The sequence below is a fragment of the Convolutriloba macropyga genome, chromosome 1 (assembly GCF_964194025.1).
Source record: "Convolutriloba macropyga chromosome 1, txConMacr16.3, whole genome shotgun sequence".
NCBI lineage: Eukaryota > Metazoa > Xenacoelomorpha > Acoela > Convolutidae > Convolutriloba > Convolutriloba macropyga.
Genome location: NC_134468.1, coordinates 49,805,080 through 49,826,883, shown reverse-complemented (window position 1 = coordinate 49,826,883; position 21,804 = coordinate 49,805,080). Strand labels below are relative to the sequence as shown.

Below are 21,804 nucleotides of genomic sequence, written 5' to 3'. Positions count from 1 at the left end.
CTCTCAGTGTGACTAAAAGCCCCTATATGTTTGTCAATAGACATAGTATGATCAATTGGAGCCCAAAAGAAGGCAATTAGTGGTTTTGAAAGATGAAAATTTGTGCCATATGTGGAAATCTACTAGAAATGATTTTTTTTTCGAACTTTTGAGTGGTCGGGATTCCAAGACAGTGAATCTTTTCGCCTAGTTTTTAGGAATGGTTCGTTCTAGCAAACGTTATAGTTCGTGAATTTATCAAGAAAAACCTCGAATTTGCAATTTGGTGAAAAATAACTTGATTTATGCGTTCATTTTTTTTTGCTTGCGAGAGGGGCTGTTGGTGTCCTTTTTTTCGACCTCCTGGAGAAACATATATTGGTTTCTCATGGTCGTTACTGGTTCCATATGCTTGGTAGACATCTGGAAACGGGTGCATAAAAAATCTGAGGCCTCTGATGCGTTTTCATCTTGGTGCTTTTTTGGCCTGAATGAGGTTGCGTTTTTTCTCATGTTTGCTGTTTGTTTCATCAAATTTCTCATGTATTGGAACTTTTTTTGCTCTCAATGTGACTAAAAGCCCCTATATGTTTGTCAATAGACATAGTATGATCAATTGGAGCGAAAAAGAAGGCAATTAGTGGTTTTGAAAGATGAAAATTTATGCCATATGTGGAAATCTACTAGAAATGATTTTTTTTTCGAACTTTTGAGTGGTCGGGATTCCAAGACAGTGAATATTTTCGCCTAGTTTTTAGGAATGGTTTGTTCTAGCAAACGTTATAGTTCGTGAATTTATCAAGAAAAACCTCGAATTTGCAATTTGGTGAAAAATAACTTGATTTATGCGTTCATTTTTTTTTGCTTGCGAGAGGGGCTGTTGGTGTCCTTTTTTTCGACCTCCTGGAGAAACATATATTGGTTTCTGATGGTCGTTACTTGTTCCATACGCTTGGTAGACATCTGGAAACGGGTGCATAAAAAATCTGAGGCCTCTAATGCTTTTTCATCTTGGTGCTTTTTTGGCCTGAATGATGTTGCGTTTTTTCTCATGTTTGCTGTTTGTTTCATCAAATTTCTCATGTATTGGAACTTTTTTTGCTCTCAATGTGACTAAAAGCCCCTATATGTTTGTCAATAGACATAGTATGATCAATTGGAGCCCAAAAGAAGGCAATTAGTGGTTTTGAAAGATGAAAAGTTGTGCCATATGTGGAAATCTACTAGAAATGATTTTTTTTTCGAACTTTTGAGTGGTCGGGATTCCAAGACAGTGAATCTTTTCGCCTAGTTTTTAGGAATGGTTTGTTCTAGCAAACGTTATAGTTCGTGAATTTATCAAGAAAAACGTCGAATTTGCAATTTGGTGAAAAATAACTTGATTTATGCGTGCATTTTTTTTTTGCTTGCGAGAGGCGCTGTTGGTGTCCTTTTTTTCGACCTCCTGGAGAAACATATATTGGTTTCTCATGGTCGTTACTGGTTCCATATGCTTGGTAGACATCTGGAAACGGGTGCATAAAAAATCTGAGGCCTCTGATGCGTTTTCATCTTGGTGCTTTTTTGGCCTGAATGAGGTTGCGTTTTTTCTCATGTTTGCTGTTTGTTTCATCAAATTTCTCATGTATTGGAACTTTTTTTGCTCTCAATGTGACTAAAAGCCCCTATATGTTTGTCAATAGACATAGTATGATCAATTGGAGCCCAAAAGAAGGCAATTAGTGGTTTTGAAAGATGAAAATTTGTGCCATATGTGGAAATCTACTAGAAATGATTTTTTTTTCGAACTTTTGAGTGGTCGGGATTCCAAGACAGTGAATCTTTTCGCCTAGTTTTTAGGAATGGTTTGTTCTAGCAAACGTTATAGTTCGTGAATTTATCAAGAAAAACGTCGAATTTGCAATTTGGTGAAAAATAACTTGATTTATGCGTGCATTTTTTTTTGCTTGCGAGAGGGGCTGTTGGTGTCCTTTTTTTCGACCTCCTGGAGAAACATATATTGGTTTCTCATGGTCGTTACTGGTTCCATATGCTTGGTAGACATCTGGAAACGGGTGCATAAAAAATTTGAGGCCTCTGATGCGTTTTCATCTTGATGCTTTTTTGGCCTGAATGAGGTTGCGTTTTTTCTCATGTTTGCTGTTTGTTTCATCAAATTTCTCATGTGTTGGAACTTTTTTTGCTCTCAATGTGACTAAAAGCCCCTATATGTTTGTCAATAGACATAGTATGATCAATTGGAGCCCAAAAGAATGCAATTAGTGGTTTTGAAAGATGAAAATTTGTGCCATATGTGGAAATCTACTAGAAATGATTTTTTTTTCGAACTTTTGAGTGGTCGGGATTCCAAGACAGTGAACCTTTTCGCCTAGTTTTTAGGAATGGTTTGTTCTAGCAAACGTTATAGTTCGTGAATTTATCAAGAAAAACGTCGAATTTGCAATTTGGTGAAAAATAACTTGATTTATGCGTGCATTTTTTTTTGCTTGCGAGAGGGGCTGTTGGTGTCCTTTTTTTCGACCTCCTGGAGAAACATATATTGGTTTCTCATGGTCGTTACTGGTTCCATATGCTTGGTAGACATCTGGAAACGGGTGCATAAAAAATTTGAGGCCTCTGATGCGTTTTCATCTTGATGCTTTTTTGGCCTGAATGAGGTTGCGTTTTTTCTCATGTTTGCTGTTTGTTTCATCAAATTTCTCATGTGTTGGATCTTTTTTTGCTCTCAATGTGACTAAAAGCCCCTATATGTTTGTCAATAGACATAGTATGATCAATTGGAGCCCAAAAGAAGGCAATTAGTGGTTTTGAAAGATGAAAATTTGTGCCATATGTGGAAATCTACTAGAAATGATTTTTTTTTCGAACTTTTGAGTGGTCGGGATTCCAAGACAGTGAATCTTTTCGCCTAGTTTTTAAGAATGGTTTGTTCTAGCAAACGCTATAGTTCGTGAATTAATCAAGAAAAACCTCGAATTTGCAATTTGGTGAAAAATAACTTGATTTATGCGTGCATTTTTTTTTTGCTTGCGAGAGGGGCTGTTGGTGTCCTTTTTTTCGACCTCCTGGAGAAACATATATTGGTTTCTGATGGTCGTTACTGGTTCCATATGCTTGGTAGACATCTGGAAACGGGTGCATAAAAAATCTGAGGCCTCTGATGCGTTTTTATCTTGGTGCTTTTTTGGCCTGAATGAGGTTGCGTTTTTTCTCAAGTTTGCTGTTTGTTTCATTAAATTTCTCATGTATTGGAACTTTTTTTGCTCTCAATGTGACTAAAAGCCCCTAAATGTTTGTCAATAGACATAGTATGGTCAATTGGAGCCCAAAAGAAGGCAATTAGTGGCTTTGAAAGATGAAAATTTGTGCCATATGTGGAAATCTACTAGAAATGATTTTTTTTTCGAACTTTTGAGTGGTCGGGATTCCAAGACAGTGAATCTTTTCGCCTAGTTTTTAGGAATGGTTTGTTCTAGCAAACGTTATAGTTCGTGAATTAATCAAGAAAAACCTCGAATTTGCAATTTGGTGAAAAATAACTTGATTTATGCGTGCATTTTTTTTTTGCTTGCGAGAGGGGCTGTTGGTGTCCTTTTTTTCGACCTCCTGGAGAAACATATATTGGTTTCTCATGGTCGTTACTGGTTCCATATGCTTGGTAGACATCTGGAAACGGGTGCATAAAAAATTTGAGGCCTCTGATGCGTTTTCATCTTGATGCTTTTTTGGCCTGAATGAGGTTGCGTTTTTTCTCATGTTTGCTGTTTGTTTCATCAAATTTCTCATGTGTTGGATCTTTTTTTGCTCTCAATGTGACTAAAAGCCCCTATATGTTTGTCAATAGACATAGTATGATCAATTGGAGCCCAAAAGAAGGCAATTAGTGGTTTTGAAAGATGAAAATTTGTGCCATATGTGGAAATCTACTAGAAATGATTTTTTTTTTCGAACTTTTGAGTGGTCGGGATTCCAAGACAGTGAATCTTTTCGCCTAGTTTTTAGGAATGGTTTGTTCTAGCAAACGTTATAGTTCGTGAATTAATCAAGAAAAACCTCGAATTTGCAATTTGGTGAAAAATAACTTGATTTATGCGTGCATTTTTTTTTTTGCTTGCGAGAGGGGCTGTTGGTGTCCTTTTTTTCGACCTCCTGGAGAAACATATATTGGTTTCTCATGGTCGTTACTGGTTCCATATGCTTGGTAGACATCTGGAAACGGGTGCATAAAAAATTTGAGGCCTCTGATGCGTTTTCATCTTGATGCTTTTTTGGCCTGAATGAGGTTGCGTTTTTTCTCATGTTTGCTGTTTGTTTCATCAAATTTCTCATGTGTTGGATCTTTTTTTGCTCTCAATGTGACTAAAAGCCCCTATATGTTTGTCAATAGACATAGTATGATCAATTGGAGCCCAAAAGAAGGCAATTAGTGGTTTTGAAAGATGAAAATTTGTGCCATATGTGGAAATCTACTAGAAATGATTTTTTTTTCGAACTTTTGAGTGGTCGGGATTCCAAGACAGTGAATCTTTTCGCCTAGTTTTTAGGAATGGTTTGTTCTAGCAAACGTTATAGTTCGTGAATTAATCAAGAAAAACCTCGAATTTGCAATTTGGTGAAAAATAACTTGATTTATGCGTGCATTTTTTTTTTGCTTGCGAGAGGGGCTGTTGGTGTCCTTTTTTTCGACCTCCTGGAGAAACATATATTGGTTTCTCATGGTCGTTACTGGTTCCATATGCTTGGTAGACATCTGGAAACGGGTGCATAAAAAATTTGAGGCCTCTGATGCGTTTTCATCTTGATGCTTTTTTGGCCTGAATGAGGTTGCGTTTTTTCTCATGTTTGCTGTTTGTTTCATCAAATTTCTCATGTGTTGGATCTTTTTTTGCTCTCAATGTGACTAAAAGCCCCTATATGTTTGTCAATAGACATAGTATGATCAATTGGAGCCCAAAAGAAGGCAATTAGTGGTTTTGAAAGATGAAAATTTGTGCCATATGTGGAAATCTACTAGAAATGATTTTTTTTTCGAACTTTTGAGTGGTCGGGATTCCAAGACAGTGAATCTTTTCGCCTAGTTTTTAAGAATGGTTTGTTCTAGCAAACGCTATAGTTCGTGAATTAATCAAGAAAAACCTCGAATTTGCAATTTGGTGAAAAATAACTTGATTTATGCGTGCATTTTTTTTTTGCTTGCGAGAGGGGCTGTTGGTGTCCTTTTTTTCGACCTCCTGGAGAAACATATATTGGTTTCTGATGGTCGTTACTGGTTCGATATGCTTGGTAGACATCTGGAAACGGGTGCATAAAAAATCTGAGGCCTCTGATGCGTTTTTATCTTGGTGCTTTTTTGGCCTGAATGAGGTTGCGTTTTTTCTCAAGTTTGCTGTTTGTTTCATCAAATTTCTCATGTATTGGAACTTTTTTTGCTCTCAATGTGACTAAAAGTCCCTAAATGTTTGTCAATAGACATAGTATGGTCAATTGGAGCCCAAAAGAAGGCAATTAGTGGCTTTGAAAGATGAAAATTTGTGCCATATGTGGAAATCTACTAGAAATGATTTTTTTTTCGAACTTTTGAGTGGTCGGGATTCCAAGACAGTGAATCTTTTCGCCTAGTTTTTAGGAATGGTTTGTTCTAGCAAACGTTATAGTTCGTGAATTAATCAAGAAAAACCTCGAATTTGCAATTTGGTGAAAAATAACTTGATTTATGCGTGCATTTTTTTTTTGCTTGCGAGAGGGGCTGTTGGTGTCCTTTTTTTCGACCTCCTGGAGAAACATATATTGGTTTCTCATGGTCGTTACTGGTTCCATATGCTTGGTAGACATCTGGAAACGGGTGCATAAAAAATTTGAGGCCTCTGATGCGTTTTCATCTTGATGCTTTTTTGGCCTGAATGAGGTTGCGTTTTTTCTCATGTTTGCTGTTTGTTTCATCAAATTTCTCATGTGTTGGATCTTTTTTTGCACTCAATGTGACTAAAAGCCCCTATATGTTTGTCAATAGACATAGTATGATCAATTGGAGCCCAAAAGAAGGCAATTAGTGGTTTTGAAAGATGAAAATTTGTGCCATATGTGGAAATCTACTAGAAATGATTTTTTTTTCGAACTTTTGAGTGGTCGGGATTCCAGGACAGTGAATCTTTTCGCATAGTTTTTAAGAATGGTTTGTTCTAGCAAACGCTATAGTTCGTGAATTAATCAAGAAAAACCTCGAATTTGCAATTTGGTGAAAAATAACTTGATTTATGCGTGCATTTTTTTTTGCTTGCGAGAGGGGCTGTTGGTGTCCTTTTTTTCGACCTCCTGGAGAAACATATATTGGTTTCTGATGGTCGTTACTGGTTTCATATGCTTGGTAGACATCTGGAAACGGGTGCATAAAAAATCTGAGGCCTCTGATGCGTTTTTATCTTGGTGCTTTTTTGGCCTGAATGAGGTTGCGTTTTTTCTCAAGTTTGCTGTTTGATTCATCAAATTTCTCATGTATTGGAACTTTTTTGCTCTCAATGTGACTAAAAGCCCCTATATGTTCGTCAATAGACATAGTATGGTCAATTGGAGCCCAGAAGAAGGCAATTAGTGGCTTTGAAAGATGAAAATTTATGCCATATGTGGAAATCTACTAGAAATGATTTTTTTTTTCGATTTTTTGAGTGCTCGGGATTCCAAGACAGTGAATCTTTTCGCCTAGTTTTTAAGAATGGTTTGTTCTAGCAAACGCTATAGTTCGTGAATTAATCAAGAAAAACCTCGAATTTGCAATTTGGTGAAAAATAACTTGATTTATGCGTGCATTTTTTTTTGCTTGCGAGAGGGGCTGTTGGTGTCCTTTTTTTCGACCTCCTGGAGAAACATATATTGGTTTCTGATGGTCGTTACTGGTTCCATATGCTTGGTAGACATCTGGAAACGGGTGCATAAAAAATCTGAGGCCTCTGATGCGTTTTCATCTTGATGCTTTTTTGGCCTGAATGAGGTTGCGTTTTTTCTCATGTTTGCTGTTTGTTTCATCAAATTTCTCATGTGTTGGATCTTTTTTTGCTCTCAATGTGACTAAAAGCCCCTATATGTTTGTCAATAGACATAGTATGATCAATTGGAGCCCAAAAGAAGGCAATTAGTGGTTTTGAAAGATGAAAATTTGTGCCATATGTGGAAATCTACTAGAAATGATTTTTTTTTCGAACTTTTGAGTGGTCGGGATTCCAAGACAGTGAATCTGTTCGCCTAGTTTTTAAGAATGGTTTGTTCTAGCAAACGCTATAGTTCGTGAATTATTCAAGAAAAACCTCGAATTTGCAATTTGGTGAAAAATAACTTGATTTATGCGTGCATTTTTTTTTGCTTGCGAGAGGGGCTGTTGGTGTCCTTTTTTTCGACCTCCTGGAGAAACATATATTGGTTTCTGATGGTCGTTACTGGTTCCTTATGCTTGGTAGACATCTGGAAACGGGTGCATAAAAAATCTGAGGCCTCTGATGCGTTTTCATCTTGGTGCTTTTTTGGCCTGAATGAGGTTGCGTTTTTTCTCATGTTTGCTGTTTGTTTCATCAAATTTCTCATGTATTGGAACTTTTTTTTGCTCTCAATGTGACTAAAAGCCCCTATATGTTTGTCAATAGACATAGTATGATCAATTGGAGCCCAAAAGAAGACAATTAGTGGTTTTGAAAGATGAAAATTTGTGCCATATGTGGAAATCTACTAGAAATGATTTTTTTTTCGAACTTTTGAGTGGTCGGGATTCCAAGACAGTGAATCTTTTCGCCTGGTTTTTAGGAATGGTTTGTTCTAGCAAACGTTATAGTTTGTGGATTAATCAAGAAAAACCTCGAATTTGCAATTTGGTGAAAAATAATTTGATTTATGGGTGCATTTTTTTTGCTTTCGAGAGGGGCGGTTGGTGTCCTTTTTTTCGACCTCCTGGAGAAACATATATTGGTTTCTGATGGTCGTTACTGGTTCCAAATGCTTGGTAGACATCTGGAAACGGGTGCATAAAAAATCTGAGGCCTCTGATGCGTTTTCATCTTGGTGCTTTTTTGGCCTGAATGAGGTTGCGTTTTTTTCTCATATTTGCTGTTTGTTTCATCAAATTTCTCATGTATTGGAACTTTTTTGCTCTCAATGTGACTAAAAGCCCCTATACGTTTGTCAATAGACATAGTTCGATCAATTGGAGCCCAAAAGAAGGCAATTAGTGGTTTTGAAAGATGAAAATTTGTGCCATATGTGGAAATTTACTAGAAATGATTTTTTTTTTCGAACTTTTGAGTGGTCGGGATTCCAAGACAGTGAATCTTTTCGCCTGGTTTTTAGAAATGGTTTGTTCTAGCAAACGTTATAGTTCCTGGATTAATCAAGAAGAACCTCGAATTTGCAATTTAGTGAAAAATAACTTGATTTATGGGTGCATTTTTTTTGCTTGCGAGAGGGGCTGTTGGTGTCCTTTTTTTCGACCTCCTGGAGAAACATATATTGGTTTCGGATGGTCGTTACTGGTTCCAAATGCTTGGTAGACATCTGGAAACGGGAGCATAAAAAATCTGAGGCCTGTGATGCGTTTTCATCTTTGTGCTTTTTTGGCCTGAATGAGGTTGCGTTTTTTCTCATGTTTGCTGTTTGTTTCATCAAATTTCTCATGTATTGGAACTTTTTTTGCTCGCAATGTGACTAAAAGGCCCTATATGTTTGTCAATATACATAGTGTGATCAATTGGAGCCCAAAAGAAGGCAATTAGTGGCTTTGAAAGATGAAAATTTGTGCCATATTAGGGAAATTTACTAGAAATCAATTTTTTTCGAACTTTTGAGTGGTCGGGATTCCAAGACAGTGAATTTTTTCGCCTGCTTTTTAGAAATGGTTTGCTCTAGCAAACGTTATAGTTCCTGGATTAATCAAGAAGAACCTCGAATTTGCAATTTAGTGAAAAATAACTTGATTTATGGGTGCATTTTTTTTGCTTGCGAGAGGGGCTGTTGGTGTCCTTTTTTTCGACCTCCTGGAGAAACATATATTGGTTTCGGATGGTCGTTACTGGTTCCAAATGCTTGGTAGACATCTGGAAACGGGAGCATAAAAAATCTGAGGCCTGTGATGCGTTTTCATCTTTGTGCTTTTTTGGCCTGAATGAGGTTGCGTTTTTTCTCATGTTTGCTGTTTGTTTCATCAAATTTCTCATGTATTGGAACTTTTTTTGCTCGCAATGTGACTAAAAGGCCCTATATGTTTGTCAATATACATAGTGTGATCAATTGGAGCCCAAAAGAAGGCAATTAGTGGCTTTGAAAGATGAAAATTTGTGCCATATTAGGGAAATTTACTAGAAATCAATTTTTTTCGAACTTTTGAGTGGTCGGGATTCCAAGACAGTGAATTTTTTCGCCTGCTTTTTAGAAATGGTTTGCTCTAGCAGACGTTGTGGTTCGTGAATTAATCAAGAAAAACCTCGAATTCGCAATTTGGTGAAAAATAACTTGATTTATGGGTGCATTTTTTTCTGGCTTGCGAGAGGGCTGTTGGTGTCCTTATTTTCGACCTCCTGGAGAAACATATATTGGTTTCTGATGGTCTTTACTGGTTCCAAATGCTCGGTAGACATCTGGAAACGGGTGCATAGAAAATCTGAGGCCTCTGATGCGTTTTCATCTTGGTGCTTTTTTGGCCTGAGTGAGGTTGCCTTTTTTCTCATGTTCTCTGTTTGTTTCATCAAATTTATCATGTATTGGAAATTTTTTTGCTTTTAATGTGGCCAAAAGCCCCTATATGTTTGTCAGTAGACATAGTGTGACCAATTGGAGCCCAAAAGAAGGCAATGAGGCGCTTTGAAAGATGAAAATTTATGTCATATGGGGAAATTTACAAGAACTGAATTTTTTTTCGAACTTTTGAGTGGTCGGAATTCCAAGACAGTGAGTTTTTTCGACTGGTTTCTAGGAATGGTTTGTTCTTACAAACGTTATAAATTGTGGATTAGGCAAGAAAAACCTCGAATTCTCAATTTGGTGAAAAATAACTTGATTTTTGGGTGCATTTTTTTCTGGCTGGCGAGAGGGGCTGTTGGTGTCCTTTTTTTCGACGTCCCGGAGAAACATATATTGGTTTCTGATGGTCGTTACTGGTTATATTGTGTTAACAGGGATGCCCCGGGTGTACACAAAAAAAAGATCAACAATCTTCCAGGAATACAGAATGGAATGTGCGCTAAAATCTGTTGATGCTGGTTCGTCTTTGAGAGCTGCGTCTCGAAAGTTCAATCTTCCTTACTCGACTCTGAGACGACGCTTTTGTAACCAAGCAAATAAAATTGGAAGGCCGCCCATTTTCTCCGAGTATCAGCAGAGATCACTATTGAAGGCACTCTCTTACCAGTGCTTGACCTTTGAAAAAATGAGAAGAAGAGCCTACATATTTGGAAAAAATTTAAATGTCAAGTTACCAGCCACTTGGAACACTCACCGAACTGTTGGAGTAGAATGGATGATTGGTTTTCTAAAGAAGTTTTCGCATCTCAACTTATTTATTGTCAAAGGAAAGTTCTTTCAAAGAAACGATTTTGTTTGCGTCAGATGCATGGGAAATAAGCAAAGAGGAGAATTAGGATTTCTGTGCGAAAGTTGCTGCCTTTGCACATGTAAATCTTGCTTCAGAAAAAGTGCAATCTGCTGTGTTGATTAATGTTTTCGTGAATTGTTTGTCATACTATTATTGTTGGTGGCTTGTTTGGTGTTTTATTTATTTCAATTGATATTCATTTGAAGGGCGCTTGGAACGCGTTCTTTTCTTGCAAATCTCTTCAAAGGATTCAAAGACAGCATTTAAATTGAGAGTTTTTCGTTAGGCTAGAGGGCACCGCCCTGCCTATGAAAAAAGATCAATTTTTGAAGTTTTCTGGTAATCCCCGTTGGAAAATGAGAGCCGCCTACGAACAAAAATTGTCTTTTTTGGCGCTTCGAACGTTTTCAATTCTTGCAAATTTTATCAAAGTAGTTAAAGACCGCTCTTAAATTGACACTTTTTCGTAAGGCTAGAGGGCACCGCCCTGCCTATGAAAAAGGGTCAATTTTTTTAAACTTTTGGTTATCATCGTTGTTAAATGAGAGCCGCCTAAGAATAAAAATTGTCTTTTTGGCGCTTCGAACGTTCTCAATTCTTGCAAATTTTATCAAAATTGTTAAAGACCGCACTTAAATTGACAGTTTTTCGTTAGGCTAGAGGGCACCGCCCTGCCTATGAAAAAGGGTCAATTTTTAAAATTTTTTTGGTAATCGCGTTTGGTAAATGAGAGCCGCCTAAGAATAAAAATTGGTTTTTTTGGCGCTTCGAACGTTTCACAAATTTCTACAAAGGATTCCAAGATCCTACATATTGACAAATTTTCGATAGGTCAGAGGGCACCGCCCTATCTGCGAAAAAATTCAATATCGTTTTTTGGTAGTCTGCGCTGGAAACTGCGTACCGTTAGACAAATAAAATGCTCTCTGCTTTTTCCTGTGGCGCCTCGCTAAATTTTGGCTGTTGAAATTTTCAAAGGGAACAAAGACGTCACTGACGGTTGCTCATAGGCTAGAGGGCACCGCCCTACCTACGGAAAGTGGTCAGTATTGTCTATCGGTGCTTCGAATAAGGTGGCGTTTTACAGAGTAATGGCTCTTTTCAACGTTTTGGCAAAAATGGACCTGACTACCTTACAGCGTGAGCGCCTCAGTGGCATAATTGAAAGTTCGTGCATGACATTGAGGTCATTCAAATTGCTCTCGGACCAGGATCTAGTGGGGGCTGGTTTTCCTAAACCAGCAGTGCTTGAGATGCGGGCTATTATTGGAACAATGACCGAGGAAGTACCTGCAATGACGCCGTCAACTTCTGCAATCGAAACATCGTTTCGAGGCAGCTCCTTTGAACCGAGCCAGGTATCTTCACCATTGAGCGATGCCTCCAGGATAAGTAACCAGGAAAACGAACTGCCTGAGTTGACAGCAGATGCACTCCGCTTGTTGACACAAAGCATTGATGTTGGGACTTACGCAGGGAAGCATGAGTTCAATAGAATTCTGGTGGCTGAAATCATAAAGGTCCATTTTTTTCTCTTTTTTTGTATTACAAAAATGTAATAGAATTTTGAGTGCGTTTGCTTTTTTGCAGAGACAACCCGAGGACGCAAAGTTAAATCCAACTTCAAGAGACAAACTTCGGTATGCAAAACTGGCAATTGAGGTAAAGCCAGAGTTGCGGTCCCTAGATCCGGTCTATCCATGTGTAATAATTTTAACTTATTTTTCTCCATTTTTGGAGCTTAGGGTTTTTTGTAATAACAGTATTTTTAAGGCTCAGTTCTTTCGGCCATACTATCTGGAGAACGGTAAACCGAGGTGCGCAAAAGGGCTCATAGAGGAGCACCTGAAGTCTCTGCGGGCGAGAGCAAAGCGGCAAGAGGCTAAGAGAAGCGGTTAGATCAGTTTTTAAACCAGTGAACCAAGTTTCTTTGAACCAAAATGAGGTGAGCAATGTGATCTTCAGGAACACCTTTGCAACCAAAACGATTAAGAATCAATCATCAGTCCCAGGAAGCGTCAAATGTTGACTTAAGTTGCCTGCAAGATCTTTTCGGACAGGAGGAAATGGATTTCAGTACTCGAAGGCGGGAAACGTTCGAGACACGAAAAAAATTGCTCTCAGAAGCAGGAACGGTCAATTTTGATACCTACATGTACTATATTGGGATGGAATTAAAGGACATCAGTGAGGTAAGAGTAATTTAAAAACACCTGTATACCGGATATTGGGCTATTCTCAAACTAGGTAATTTTTTAAAGCTGGAGGAAGAATTCAAGCTATGGGTGCCGAACTCGCCTAAGGATGCCTTTGGTAAACTCTTCCTGCCATTTGTGGCAAAACTAATAGCTCTGTGCGACGATCCACCTAGAGAAGCGGTAGACAAAATACTGGTCCTGAAGAGCAAAAAACGTAAGCTTTTAATTTTGTTTTTTGTTGGTCATGTACTAGTTTCTCTCTCTTTTTTGTAGTTTCGGAGCCCGTTTTGGCCTTGAGGGCTCTCCCCGCTCTGATGCCAGTAAAACAAAGCGTCGGCAAGGAGCGCAAAAGTACAAATGCTGAGTTGCGCTCCATGGCTGTTACAAAGTTTGTTCGGGAGCTTCCGGTAAAAATTTTAAGTCAGTTATACCATTTTCCGCATGAATGAGCGAAATAAATATTTTTTAAGGATGTTGGGAACCTAGACGAAATCAGCCGAAATGAGAGTATCGGCGCCATCCTATGCACCAGCAGCCAGGTTATTGGTTGTTTTTTTAGCTCTTTTATCCTGTAACATCTAGTGTTTGGTCTACTGCTAGGGTGTCCGGTTTCAATTTAGGTTTTTGTGGTTGGACCAAAGCGAGTGATCTCGTGTGAAGATCTCTTTCAAGCCGTAGATGTTGCATTCAAGCTATTCTACATTTTGAACTTGAAGTTCCCCCGAGAGACTTTCGCGGTCTGGAGTTTTATACAAATCGTTGTATACAAATTGACAGCTTCGCATGTGCCGCCGCAAGTTGACAGCTTCGTGGCGAAAATGAATGCTCTCTCTGAAAACGAGTAATAGGACAGTCATAGGTTGCACCAAACACGAAGTAATGTATTTCGCCAAAAAAAATTGTTCGGTTTTGTAAAAGTGCTTGCTTTCATTTGAAATGTTCACAAGCTTTTTGTTCAAAATAAAAATAGTTCGTGTGATTCAGTCTTTTTTTTGAAAGTTTGAACTTAAATGGATAATCAACTTTCTAGACAACTCTCGCCGCTCATCGACTTTTTCAGTGCAAACATGGGTAAATCTATTGAAACGAATGTGCAGGACTACTTCGAAGTTGCTAGTGTTGATTGGATGCTACTGGATGAGTTGATTGATAAAGGCGGAGTCAGAAGTCATCGTGCAATTAGATTGGATCAAAGGGTTGAAGTGTCAAAGAACTCCGAACTCTATAAGTATCTGAAGGATTTGTATGTAACATCTTTTTCTTTTGTCTCATATGAAAAAGAACTTTCGTATTCTGAGGATAAAAATAGAGGTTATTGTGGCTACAAAATTATTGCAAAAAACGATTTTAATGTTGGTGAAGTAATACCTGGGTTGAAGGGAATTGTTGCCTCATGCCCTCAAGATATCGATGACACTCCCGAGTTAAACTATTCAATTTTTTTCAAGGGAAAATTTTCGTACTCTTTACAAGGGCCACTGTCTTTCGTGAACCATGCTTGTGTCCCAAATTGTAGGTATAAGGAACCAAAGGGTAAATCTGGTCTGGCGGTGGTTGAAGTGATCAAAAAAATTGCAACAGGTGATGAAGTAACAGTTTTTTACGGAAAAGAATATTTCGGGAAAAATAATGAGTTGTGTTTGTGCCCTCATAAAGAAAAGCATGTGACAAAAGATTTCAATTTTTTACTCGAAAATGTTTCTTCAGGTTCAAAAACTAGATCAGGACTGAAACGAACTATTAACTCCTCTACTGCTCCTAATATTGAAAACGAAAATGTAGCGCCTAATAAAAGTCTTACATCTCTTACATCAGCTAATGAAGAGAGTGTATCTACTAATCATGTGAACTTCGAAACGGCTGATGTTTTGTTAGAAGAATCTTCTGCGGGTCCTTCTATTGTTTCAGTTGCTCCTGAGGTATCTGCGAAAAAGCAAAAGACGTTTGTTCAAACGATGGTTCCCATAGATGAGGATCAGTCGATGTCAGAACAATCTGCAGAAGATCAGAATGCAGCTTCTGAGGATGCACTATGTGGCACCAGTGTCGGTTTAGTATCAAGCCAACGGTTCTCCAGAAGAGTCAAGGAACAATTAGAAGCATGTAACGAATTGGAGCCTAGTAATGTTATCCTAGATTGCGAGTTTTGCAGTTTAACACTAAAAACTTCAATGGATTTTGTGTCGCACCTAAGAGTTCATAAGCTTGAGGCTTTGTTTACTTGCCCTTTTTGCAAGCGAATCTTTGGAAGTTATCCGCGTTACGTAGAGCACATGAAAAATCATTTTTTTGATATGAGTTCGAAAGGTTTTGAGTTCTTATTGTCATCAAAAAACAAAAAAAGTAAAACTAATAATGCTGAGCCAACATCGGAAAGACTTAAATCTAACCAAATAACCAATGTACTACTGGAGAAAACGAATATAAACTCTGATTCTAAATTGACAGTAATAAGTAATTCAAGCGCTTATGAATTACCCCAAATTTTTGAAAACGGTTTAAATAATTCAGGAAGAACTGAGGTGCAATTGAAGCCAGTAAAATTTTATCCTTGGTCACAAAAAAAGTTCAATTACAACCTAGAAAACACAGAAAAATTCAATTGTAAACAAGACGACTGCAATTTTTCTTATATGACGCTAGAAAATTACGACAGACATTTAAGCGATTTCCATTGCTTGGCGTCAAGTTTTTTGTGCCCCTTTTGTCCTAGAGAGCATACATCACTGAGGTATTTACAAAAACATGTTAGAAAAATGCATGCGGTAGCTGAAAGTCCTAGTGTGATTGATGAACTGCCGTTATCAATAGAGGAAGCTGAAATTGCGCAGGATCATGAAAACATAGATAAACAACCGGATGTTTTTGCGAAACTTGATAGCTTGCAAAATGGTTTCTGTGGTCGCGAAGTGCTTCTAAAGAGTCTTTGCCAAACGTCATCGACTTGGACACAGTGTCTCTCTTTTTCGTCTATAGCATGCTCTGCTTTAGAGGAAGCAATGAGTTCAGTGAGGCTAGCTTTGGATGAAGTTCAGAAAGATACTCCCTCAGAATCAGCAATCTTTGCAAAACTACATAGTTGTACCAGGAACTTTAAAACTACTGATGTGAGCAACCAATATCAGTTGATCTCCTTTCTCAAAAAACAGGAAAAGTTTGTGGAGCCCCTTGATCTAAAATTTGGGGAGGAAAATGAACTAAGGAGCGTAGGTGGTAAGAGTCAGTTTAAAGAAACCATTAGAACGGGTCAGTTTATCCCCATATCTGAGGTTCTGTCAAAAATAATTTTCCAGGAAGAAGATGTTTTTCAAGTTTGCTTGGCTTATGAAAATTTTTTGAAAAAATTGTCCTGTCAACGGGTTTTGTTCGACATTAATCAGAGCAAAGGTAGTTTGAATCTTGATGCAAAATCCGTTATTAGAGAAGTAAGTTCAATTGTTGAGTGCTATGAGGGAATTTCAGTACAAGTAACATTACAGCTCTACTTTGACGAACTGGAGACCGCTAATCCCATAGGGTCTAGAGCAACGATACACAAAATAGGATGCTTCTACTGGTGCTTGAAAAGTCTGCCCCCATGGTTAAATTCTGATATGCGATACACTTTCGTCGTTGCTCTTGTGTCCTACCTTGATGTAAAATCTTATGGTTTTTCTCCCGTTATAGACGCCATAACGAATGATTTGGTAAAACTAGAAAATGGAATATCAATCACCACAAAAAATGGAAAGGTTTTAAAAATAAAAGCAAAAAAAATGAGTTTTGTTGCAGATAACTTAGCTTATCACGCCGTTTTTGGTTTCAATGAGAACTTTTCATCGGGCATGTGCTGCGAAAAATGTTTTGTGCCACAATCGAAATTTAAGCAAGTTTTTGAGGAAGATGCCGAAAAGCTCCGCTCACCCGCTTCTTGTATAAGTAATGTAGGTGTAGCTGGCTCAGGTATAAAAAGTGTATGTCGACTCAAAACTTCTTTTTTCGAACCGTATGAAAATTTTACAGTGGACTTGCACCATGATATATTCCAGGGAAGCCTGATGCACACTGTGAAACTTGTTCTTAACAGTCTCATTTTTGAATTAGGTTTTCTTTCTCTGCAAGATCTTAACTCACGAATCAACTGGTTCAACTATGGACGAGATATTGATGGAAAGCCCTCCGAGTTTGCTGAAGAAAGGTTCTTATCTTGCTCAATCCTTGCATTGGTTCATTCGGAAAAATAATTGTTGTTTTTGGTTTAGGATAAAAGAGAAAACGTCCAAGTCACTCAAAGAGAAGTACGATCAGATGTATACCCTCTTCCGCTTCTTACCGTTGATGCTGAGTGACTTGGTTCCCGAGGGTAACTCGGTTTGGGCTTTTCTACTGGACTATTTTAATCTCGTCGAGATGTTGCTGAGCCCCGCTTTCGATGAAGATGACATCTCAATCCTTGGTGTTTTGGTTCACAATCACCTTAATTTGTTCTCTGAAGTGTTTCCTGATAGTAGTGTTATATTTAAACAGCACCATCTCATTCGTTATCCTACGGTCATTAGGTCGTGCGGCCCTCTGTTATATCTAAGTGTGCTTCGTTATGAAAGAAAACATCAGTTTTTTAAAAAATTGGCAAACAATATTTGCAATTTTAAGAATTTGACTAAAAGCTTGGCAATGAGACACCAAATAGCGCAGTTTGTTGATTGGAGAAATGGATTGCCGGTGAAAGAAGACGATTTTCCTGGTGCTAGGCTTGTAGAATTCTCTGAATTTTTCAAATCTGAAGACTGTAAAACTGAAGAAAAATTTAAAAATTGCAATGTGCTTATTTCCAAACATGCTGTTATCAAAGGTACTCGCTACAACATCAACGAGGCAGTGATCAAATCAATATCTTCTCAAAGTGAACCTGAATTTGGATTGATAAAACACATTTTGGTTGATAAAACTGATATATACTTCGTTGTTGTGAATTTGAAGTTGCATTACTATGATGCTCACTCAAGATCTTATGCTGTAACGCAGGAAGCGTCCGGTCAGTTTTCATTTATCGCATATGCAGATCTCTTTGATTATCATCCCCTCTCTTTGCACTCTTGTTTTCTCAACACCTGTAAATTCTCTCATATCTGTTTACGCCATAGACTTACTTTCAACAATTATGCTAGCTATTTTGACTCAGAGAGCTGTAATTAAAACAGCAAAGTTTTGCGTATCTTTTGCATATCTTTTTTCTATTTTTCGTCAAACAGTAGGTTCGATAGAGGTCTGGATTTTTTTGTTTTTTTTTGCGTTTTGTTGTTTTCGGTCTGGGTTCTTGTCCCTGTCCATAAATTTTTTGTTTAGTCTTTTGTTTTAAGTGGTCCTTATGCCGCTTCAGAAATGGAGCATCACGAGGAGGAAGAAGAATTACTAGTTGGACGACTTCAAGCTGGAGAGTTGGTATCAAACTATGCAATAAGATTATTATGGGAAGTACAAAATGGCTATGTTGAGTTGGATAATAGGATAGTTTTCATCGGAGACTCAAATTTAAGAGACGCTTATGAAACTTGCTCATCATTTGATATTCTAAAGTCTTACCATAACAAGTTTACAATTTGCGCTAAGGGTGGTCGTCGACTGTCGCATTTACCTGAGTTGTTTCCTTCAGTTGCTAATTTCAAATATATTTGTATTTTATTGGGCGGCAACGATTTAAGTACAAGATCTGTGGATGAAATGCTTAACGACATTGCGGAATTTAAATACCATCTGCCGGCATCTTGGCCGAAACAAATTTTGTGTGTTGTAGAATTATTTTATCGTGGTGACCAAACTGAAGAACCGCTTCTATCCAAACTGAAAGATTTTAATAGTCGTTTAAAAACTGAATTTAAAGCTGATTACTACCCAAATACCCAAGTTAGAGCTAACGCTTTTCCCCGACCATCTGATCGCGTCAATAATAGATTCTTCCATGATGAAAATGGAAAAAGGATTCCAAATTATCATCTAAAAGTGCAATGCAGAAGCCAATACGCAAAACTTCTCAGTAAAATTTGTGATCATATGCTGAATCGTTCAAGTGTTCCAGACTATTCTTAATCATTTTTGTGAACTGTTCTCCAACTGATTTGTAATTATTTGCTCCTCAAAACATTGTTTTGACAGTTTGTTTAGTTGTAGGGCAGTTCTTGAATATCTTATTTTAAGCTGTCGTCTTATTAGGTCACGGAATGATCTTGGTTTAATCTGCATGCAGAGAATATGTAACATTGCATGTAAATTATGTATATTTTGTAAAATTTTAATAAAAAGAAAAAGCAAAAAAAAACTAAAAAAAAAAACAAAAAAAATTAGTTAGATTTGTGATTTTGCTGTTCTGACTAAAGTTTGCTGTTCTGTATGCTGTCTGTTGAACCATCTGCTTTCATCAATTTTATGTATTTCCACAGATCTGCTAATACTTTTTATCTGTGCTCCTCATTTACCTATTTCTGCTGCCTATGTGTTATTATATTCCGATATAACTCTGCTCAATTTTCCCAATTCCATTAAAGTTATACTTAACTGTATGTAGTCTTAAAGATGTAATTAACTGCAATTCTCCTTGCAAAAGCATGCAATTTTACATGTAAAAACATGCAATCTTTCGTTCGTAACCAATTTCAATATTTACTATAAATTGTAACGCTTATATCTAAAACGTATAATTTAGTTCTCGAGCTGTTGTTTTAATTGTTGTTTACTTTATCAATCTTATAGACTTTAAAACTTACAGTTTCAATATAACTTAGCTGACCTTGTAAATGGGAAAGGAACTGATGGAAAATCTCGGAATAAAGTTTTGTAGATCAGTTTGGCTTCACCTCGGTGAGGCACGCTTTTTGATTAGTGGGCACCGCCCTCTCAAAAGGCATGCCTTATTGAGGTTTAAGTTGTACGAGCTTTTATTGGAATAGTGTTCCGCCTAATAAACGGAGTAACTTGTTGAGAGGGCACCGCCCTATCAGGTTAAAACTCTCTGGTTGGTAAGGTAAGTGGTTAGGTTTATGGTTTTCTGTTGTTCCTTTCCCATGGCTCCGGAAAAAATTTGATGTTCTTTTGTTTTGGAAATTGGATCTCGATTGGCCATTCCTTTTTCCGGAGCCTTTGATTAGTTTCAACTCATGTATTATGCATGTAAAACATGTAACTCAGCTTGTAACAAATTGTGCTTTGCCTAATTATAATTGTTTGTGCTTCAAAATGGCCATCCTTGATCCTAGTGTTGAAATCCTGTGGGCGCCTTCCCGTTGGTGGTTTTGTATAAGTCGTGTACTATGTACATGGCGAGCTGAGACCCACGTAAAAATTAAAATATAATGGGAAATGCAAAACTGATAATCTGGTCATACCAGGTTTTTTTGCACACCCGACAGAAGCTGCTTACTTATGTCTTTTCAGCCTAATTTTTGCATGTAAATTGATTATGATTTGCAGGTAAATTTACCTAGATTTTGCAAGTAAATTGTTCTTTAATGCAATTCACCTAGAATCTACCTGCAAACACATTACATTACCTGCAATTCTAGGTAAAATTTCCTGCAAGTTACCTAGAATTTGCAGTTATACCCTCCTAGAATTTTACCTGCAAAAAAAATTTTCTAGGTAAATTTACCGGCAAAAAACACGCGCAAATTGCAGGTAAATTTACCTAGAATTTCATTTTTGCAGGTAAAATTCTAGGTAAATTTAAATGCAATTCTAGGTAGATTGCATTTAAATTTACCTAGAATTTTACCTGCAAAAATGAAATTCTAGGTAAATTTACCTGCAATTTGCGCGTGTTTTTTGCCGGTAAATTTACCTAGAAAATTTTTTTTGCAGGTAAAATTCTAGGAGGGTATAACTGCAAATTCTAGGTAACTTGCAGGAAATTTTACCTAGAATTGCAGGTAATGTAATGTGTTTGCAGGTAGATTCTAGGTGAATTGCATTAAAGAACAATTTACTTGCAAAATCTAGGTAAATTTACCTGCAATTTATAATCAATTTACCTGCAATTTTTTTAGAGTGTATGGTTTTAGTTCATCTAATTAAAGATCATAAAGTCTAAGAGTTTTTTGATAATAAAAAATGTAATCAAAAAGGAAAGAAACCTCAATTGGCCGTGAATTCTTGGTTTCACTGGGTGCGAATGACTTGGCTCGTCTTCCAAAAGTGACATTTCTGTAGTAGAGTCTATCTGGTCTGTTCTGGTACTCCTCTGTCAACTGAAGTGCCTTCTCAACTCTCTTCAATAACCCATCCACCCTCACGTCCTCATAGAACAACATTGTGCGATCTGTCTCCGGCGAGTAGGGTGATACGGCAAGGTATGTGTGCTCTGCAACGAAAAGCAAATTGACCATTGTAGTCCATATAATACTACATCTAGTTACAAATCTTTGCCTAAATGAAAACACTATTTTGCTGCGTTTCGTAGTCCTTAATTGCTATTCTTCGCAAAAAATATTGTTGTGCAATAGTCAAACAAATCAGTTAGGTATATTTTAACAAACAAAATAAGTTTGAACAGCTATTTCTAAAAAAACTTGTGGTTGGTCTGCCGCAAAGTCAAGAATTTTAGATAACTCTGTTCAAAACAAATTGCAACGAAACAATAGATGAAACCAGGATCAAAACATTTTAAAAATTAACAGATAAAAAAGAAAACCGTTATTCCGAGTAATGATCTGCAGTGAAATGGGTAGAAAGTTTTAATACTTCAAGTTCACCTTGAGTCATAATACTGAGCTTTCAGCGCAGCAAATTTTAATGATTTTCTTGCAAAAATGTCACAATTAAAAATGTCCAGTCCCCAAAAAAGGTAATCGATGAAATCAGGGGATATAAGACATCTCTCATGTCGATGTATAAAGTCTGCCAGTAGTCCAACATCAAAGGGCGCCATTTCCAAATCAGCAACGAGAAAAGATATAAGCATAACATCATTTACGACAACAACCATCCTTTCCCAAATTGAAGACAGTATTTGAGTTTTTGCGAAAAACAAAACTAAATAAATCTGACAGATCATCTAAAACTGAAATTAAAAGCATAAAAGCGCTTTGTTTTGCA

At 37.3% G+C, this 21,804-nt stretch overlaps 1 protein-coding gene across 1 annotated transcript in view; it reads right to left on the bottom strand.

Moving 5' to 3' along the window:
• The window catches only part of LOC142340036 (dynein regulatory complex subunit 7-like), a 282,610-nt gene that overhangs the window by 128,383 nt on the left and 132,423 nt on the right, over positions 1 to 21,804 (bottom strand). The window contains exon 13 of the mRNA XM_075390439.1: positions 20,844 to 21,070. Coding sequence (XP_075246554.1) covers positions 20,844 to 21,070 — 227 coding nt within the window. The remainder of the gene's footprint in view (positions 1 to 20,843; positions 21,071 to 21,804) is intronic.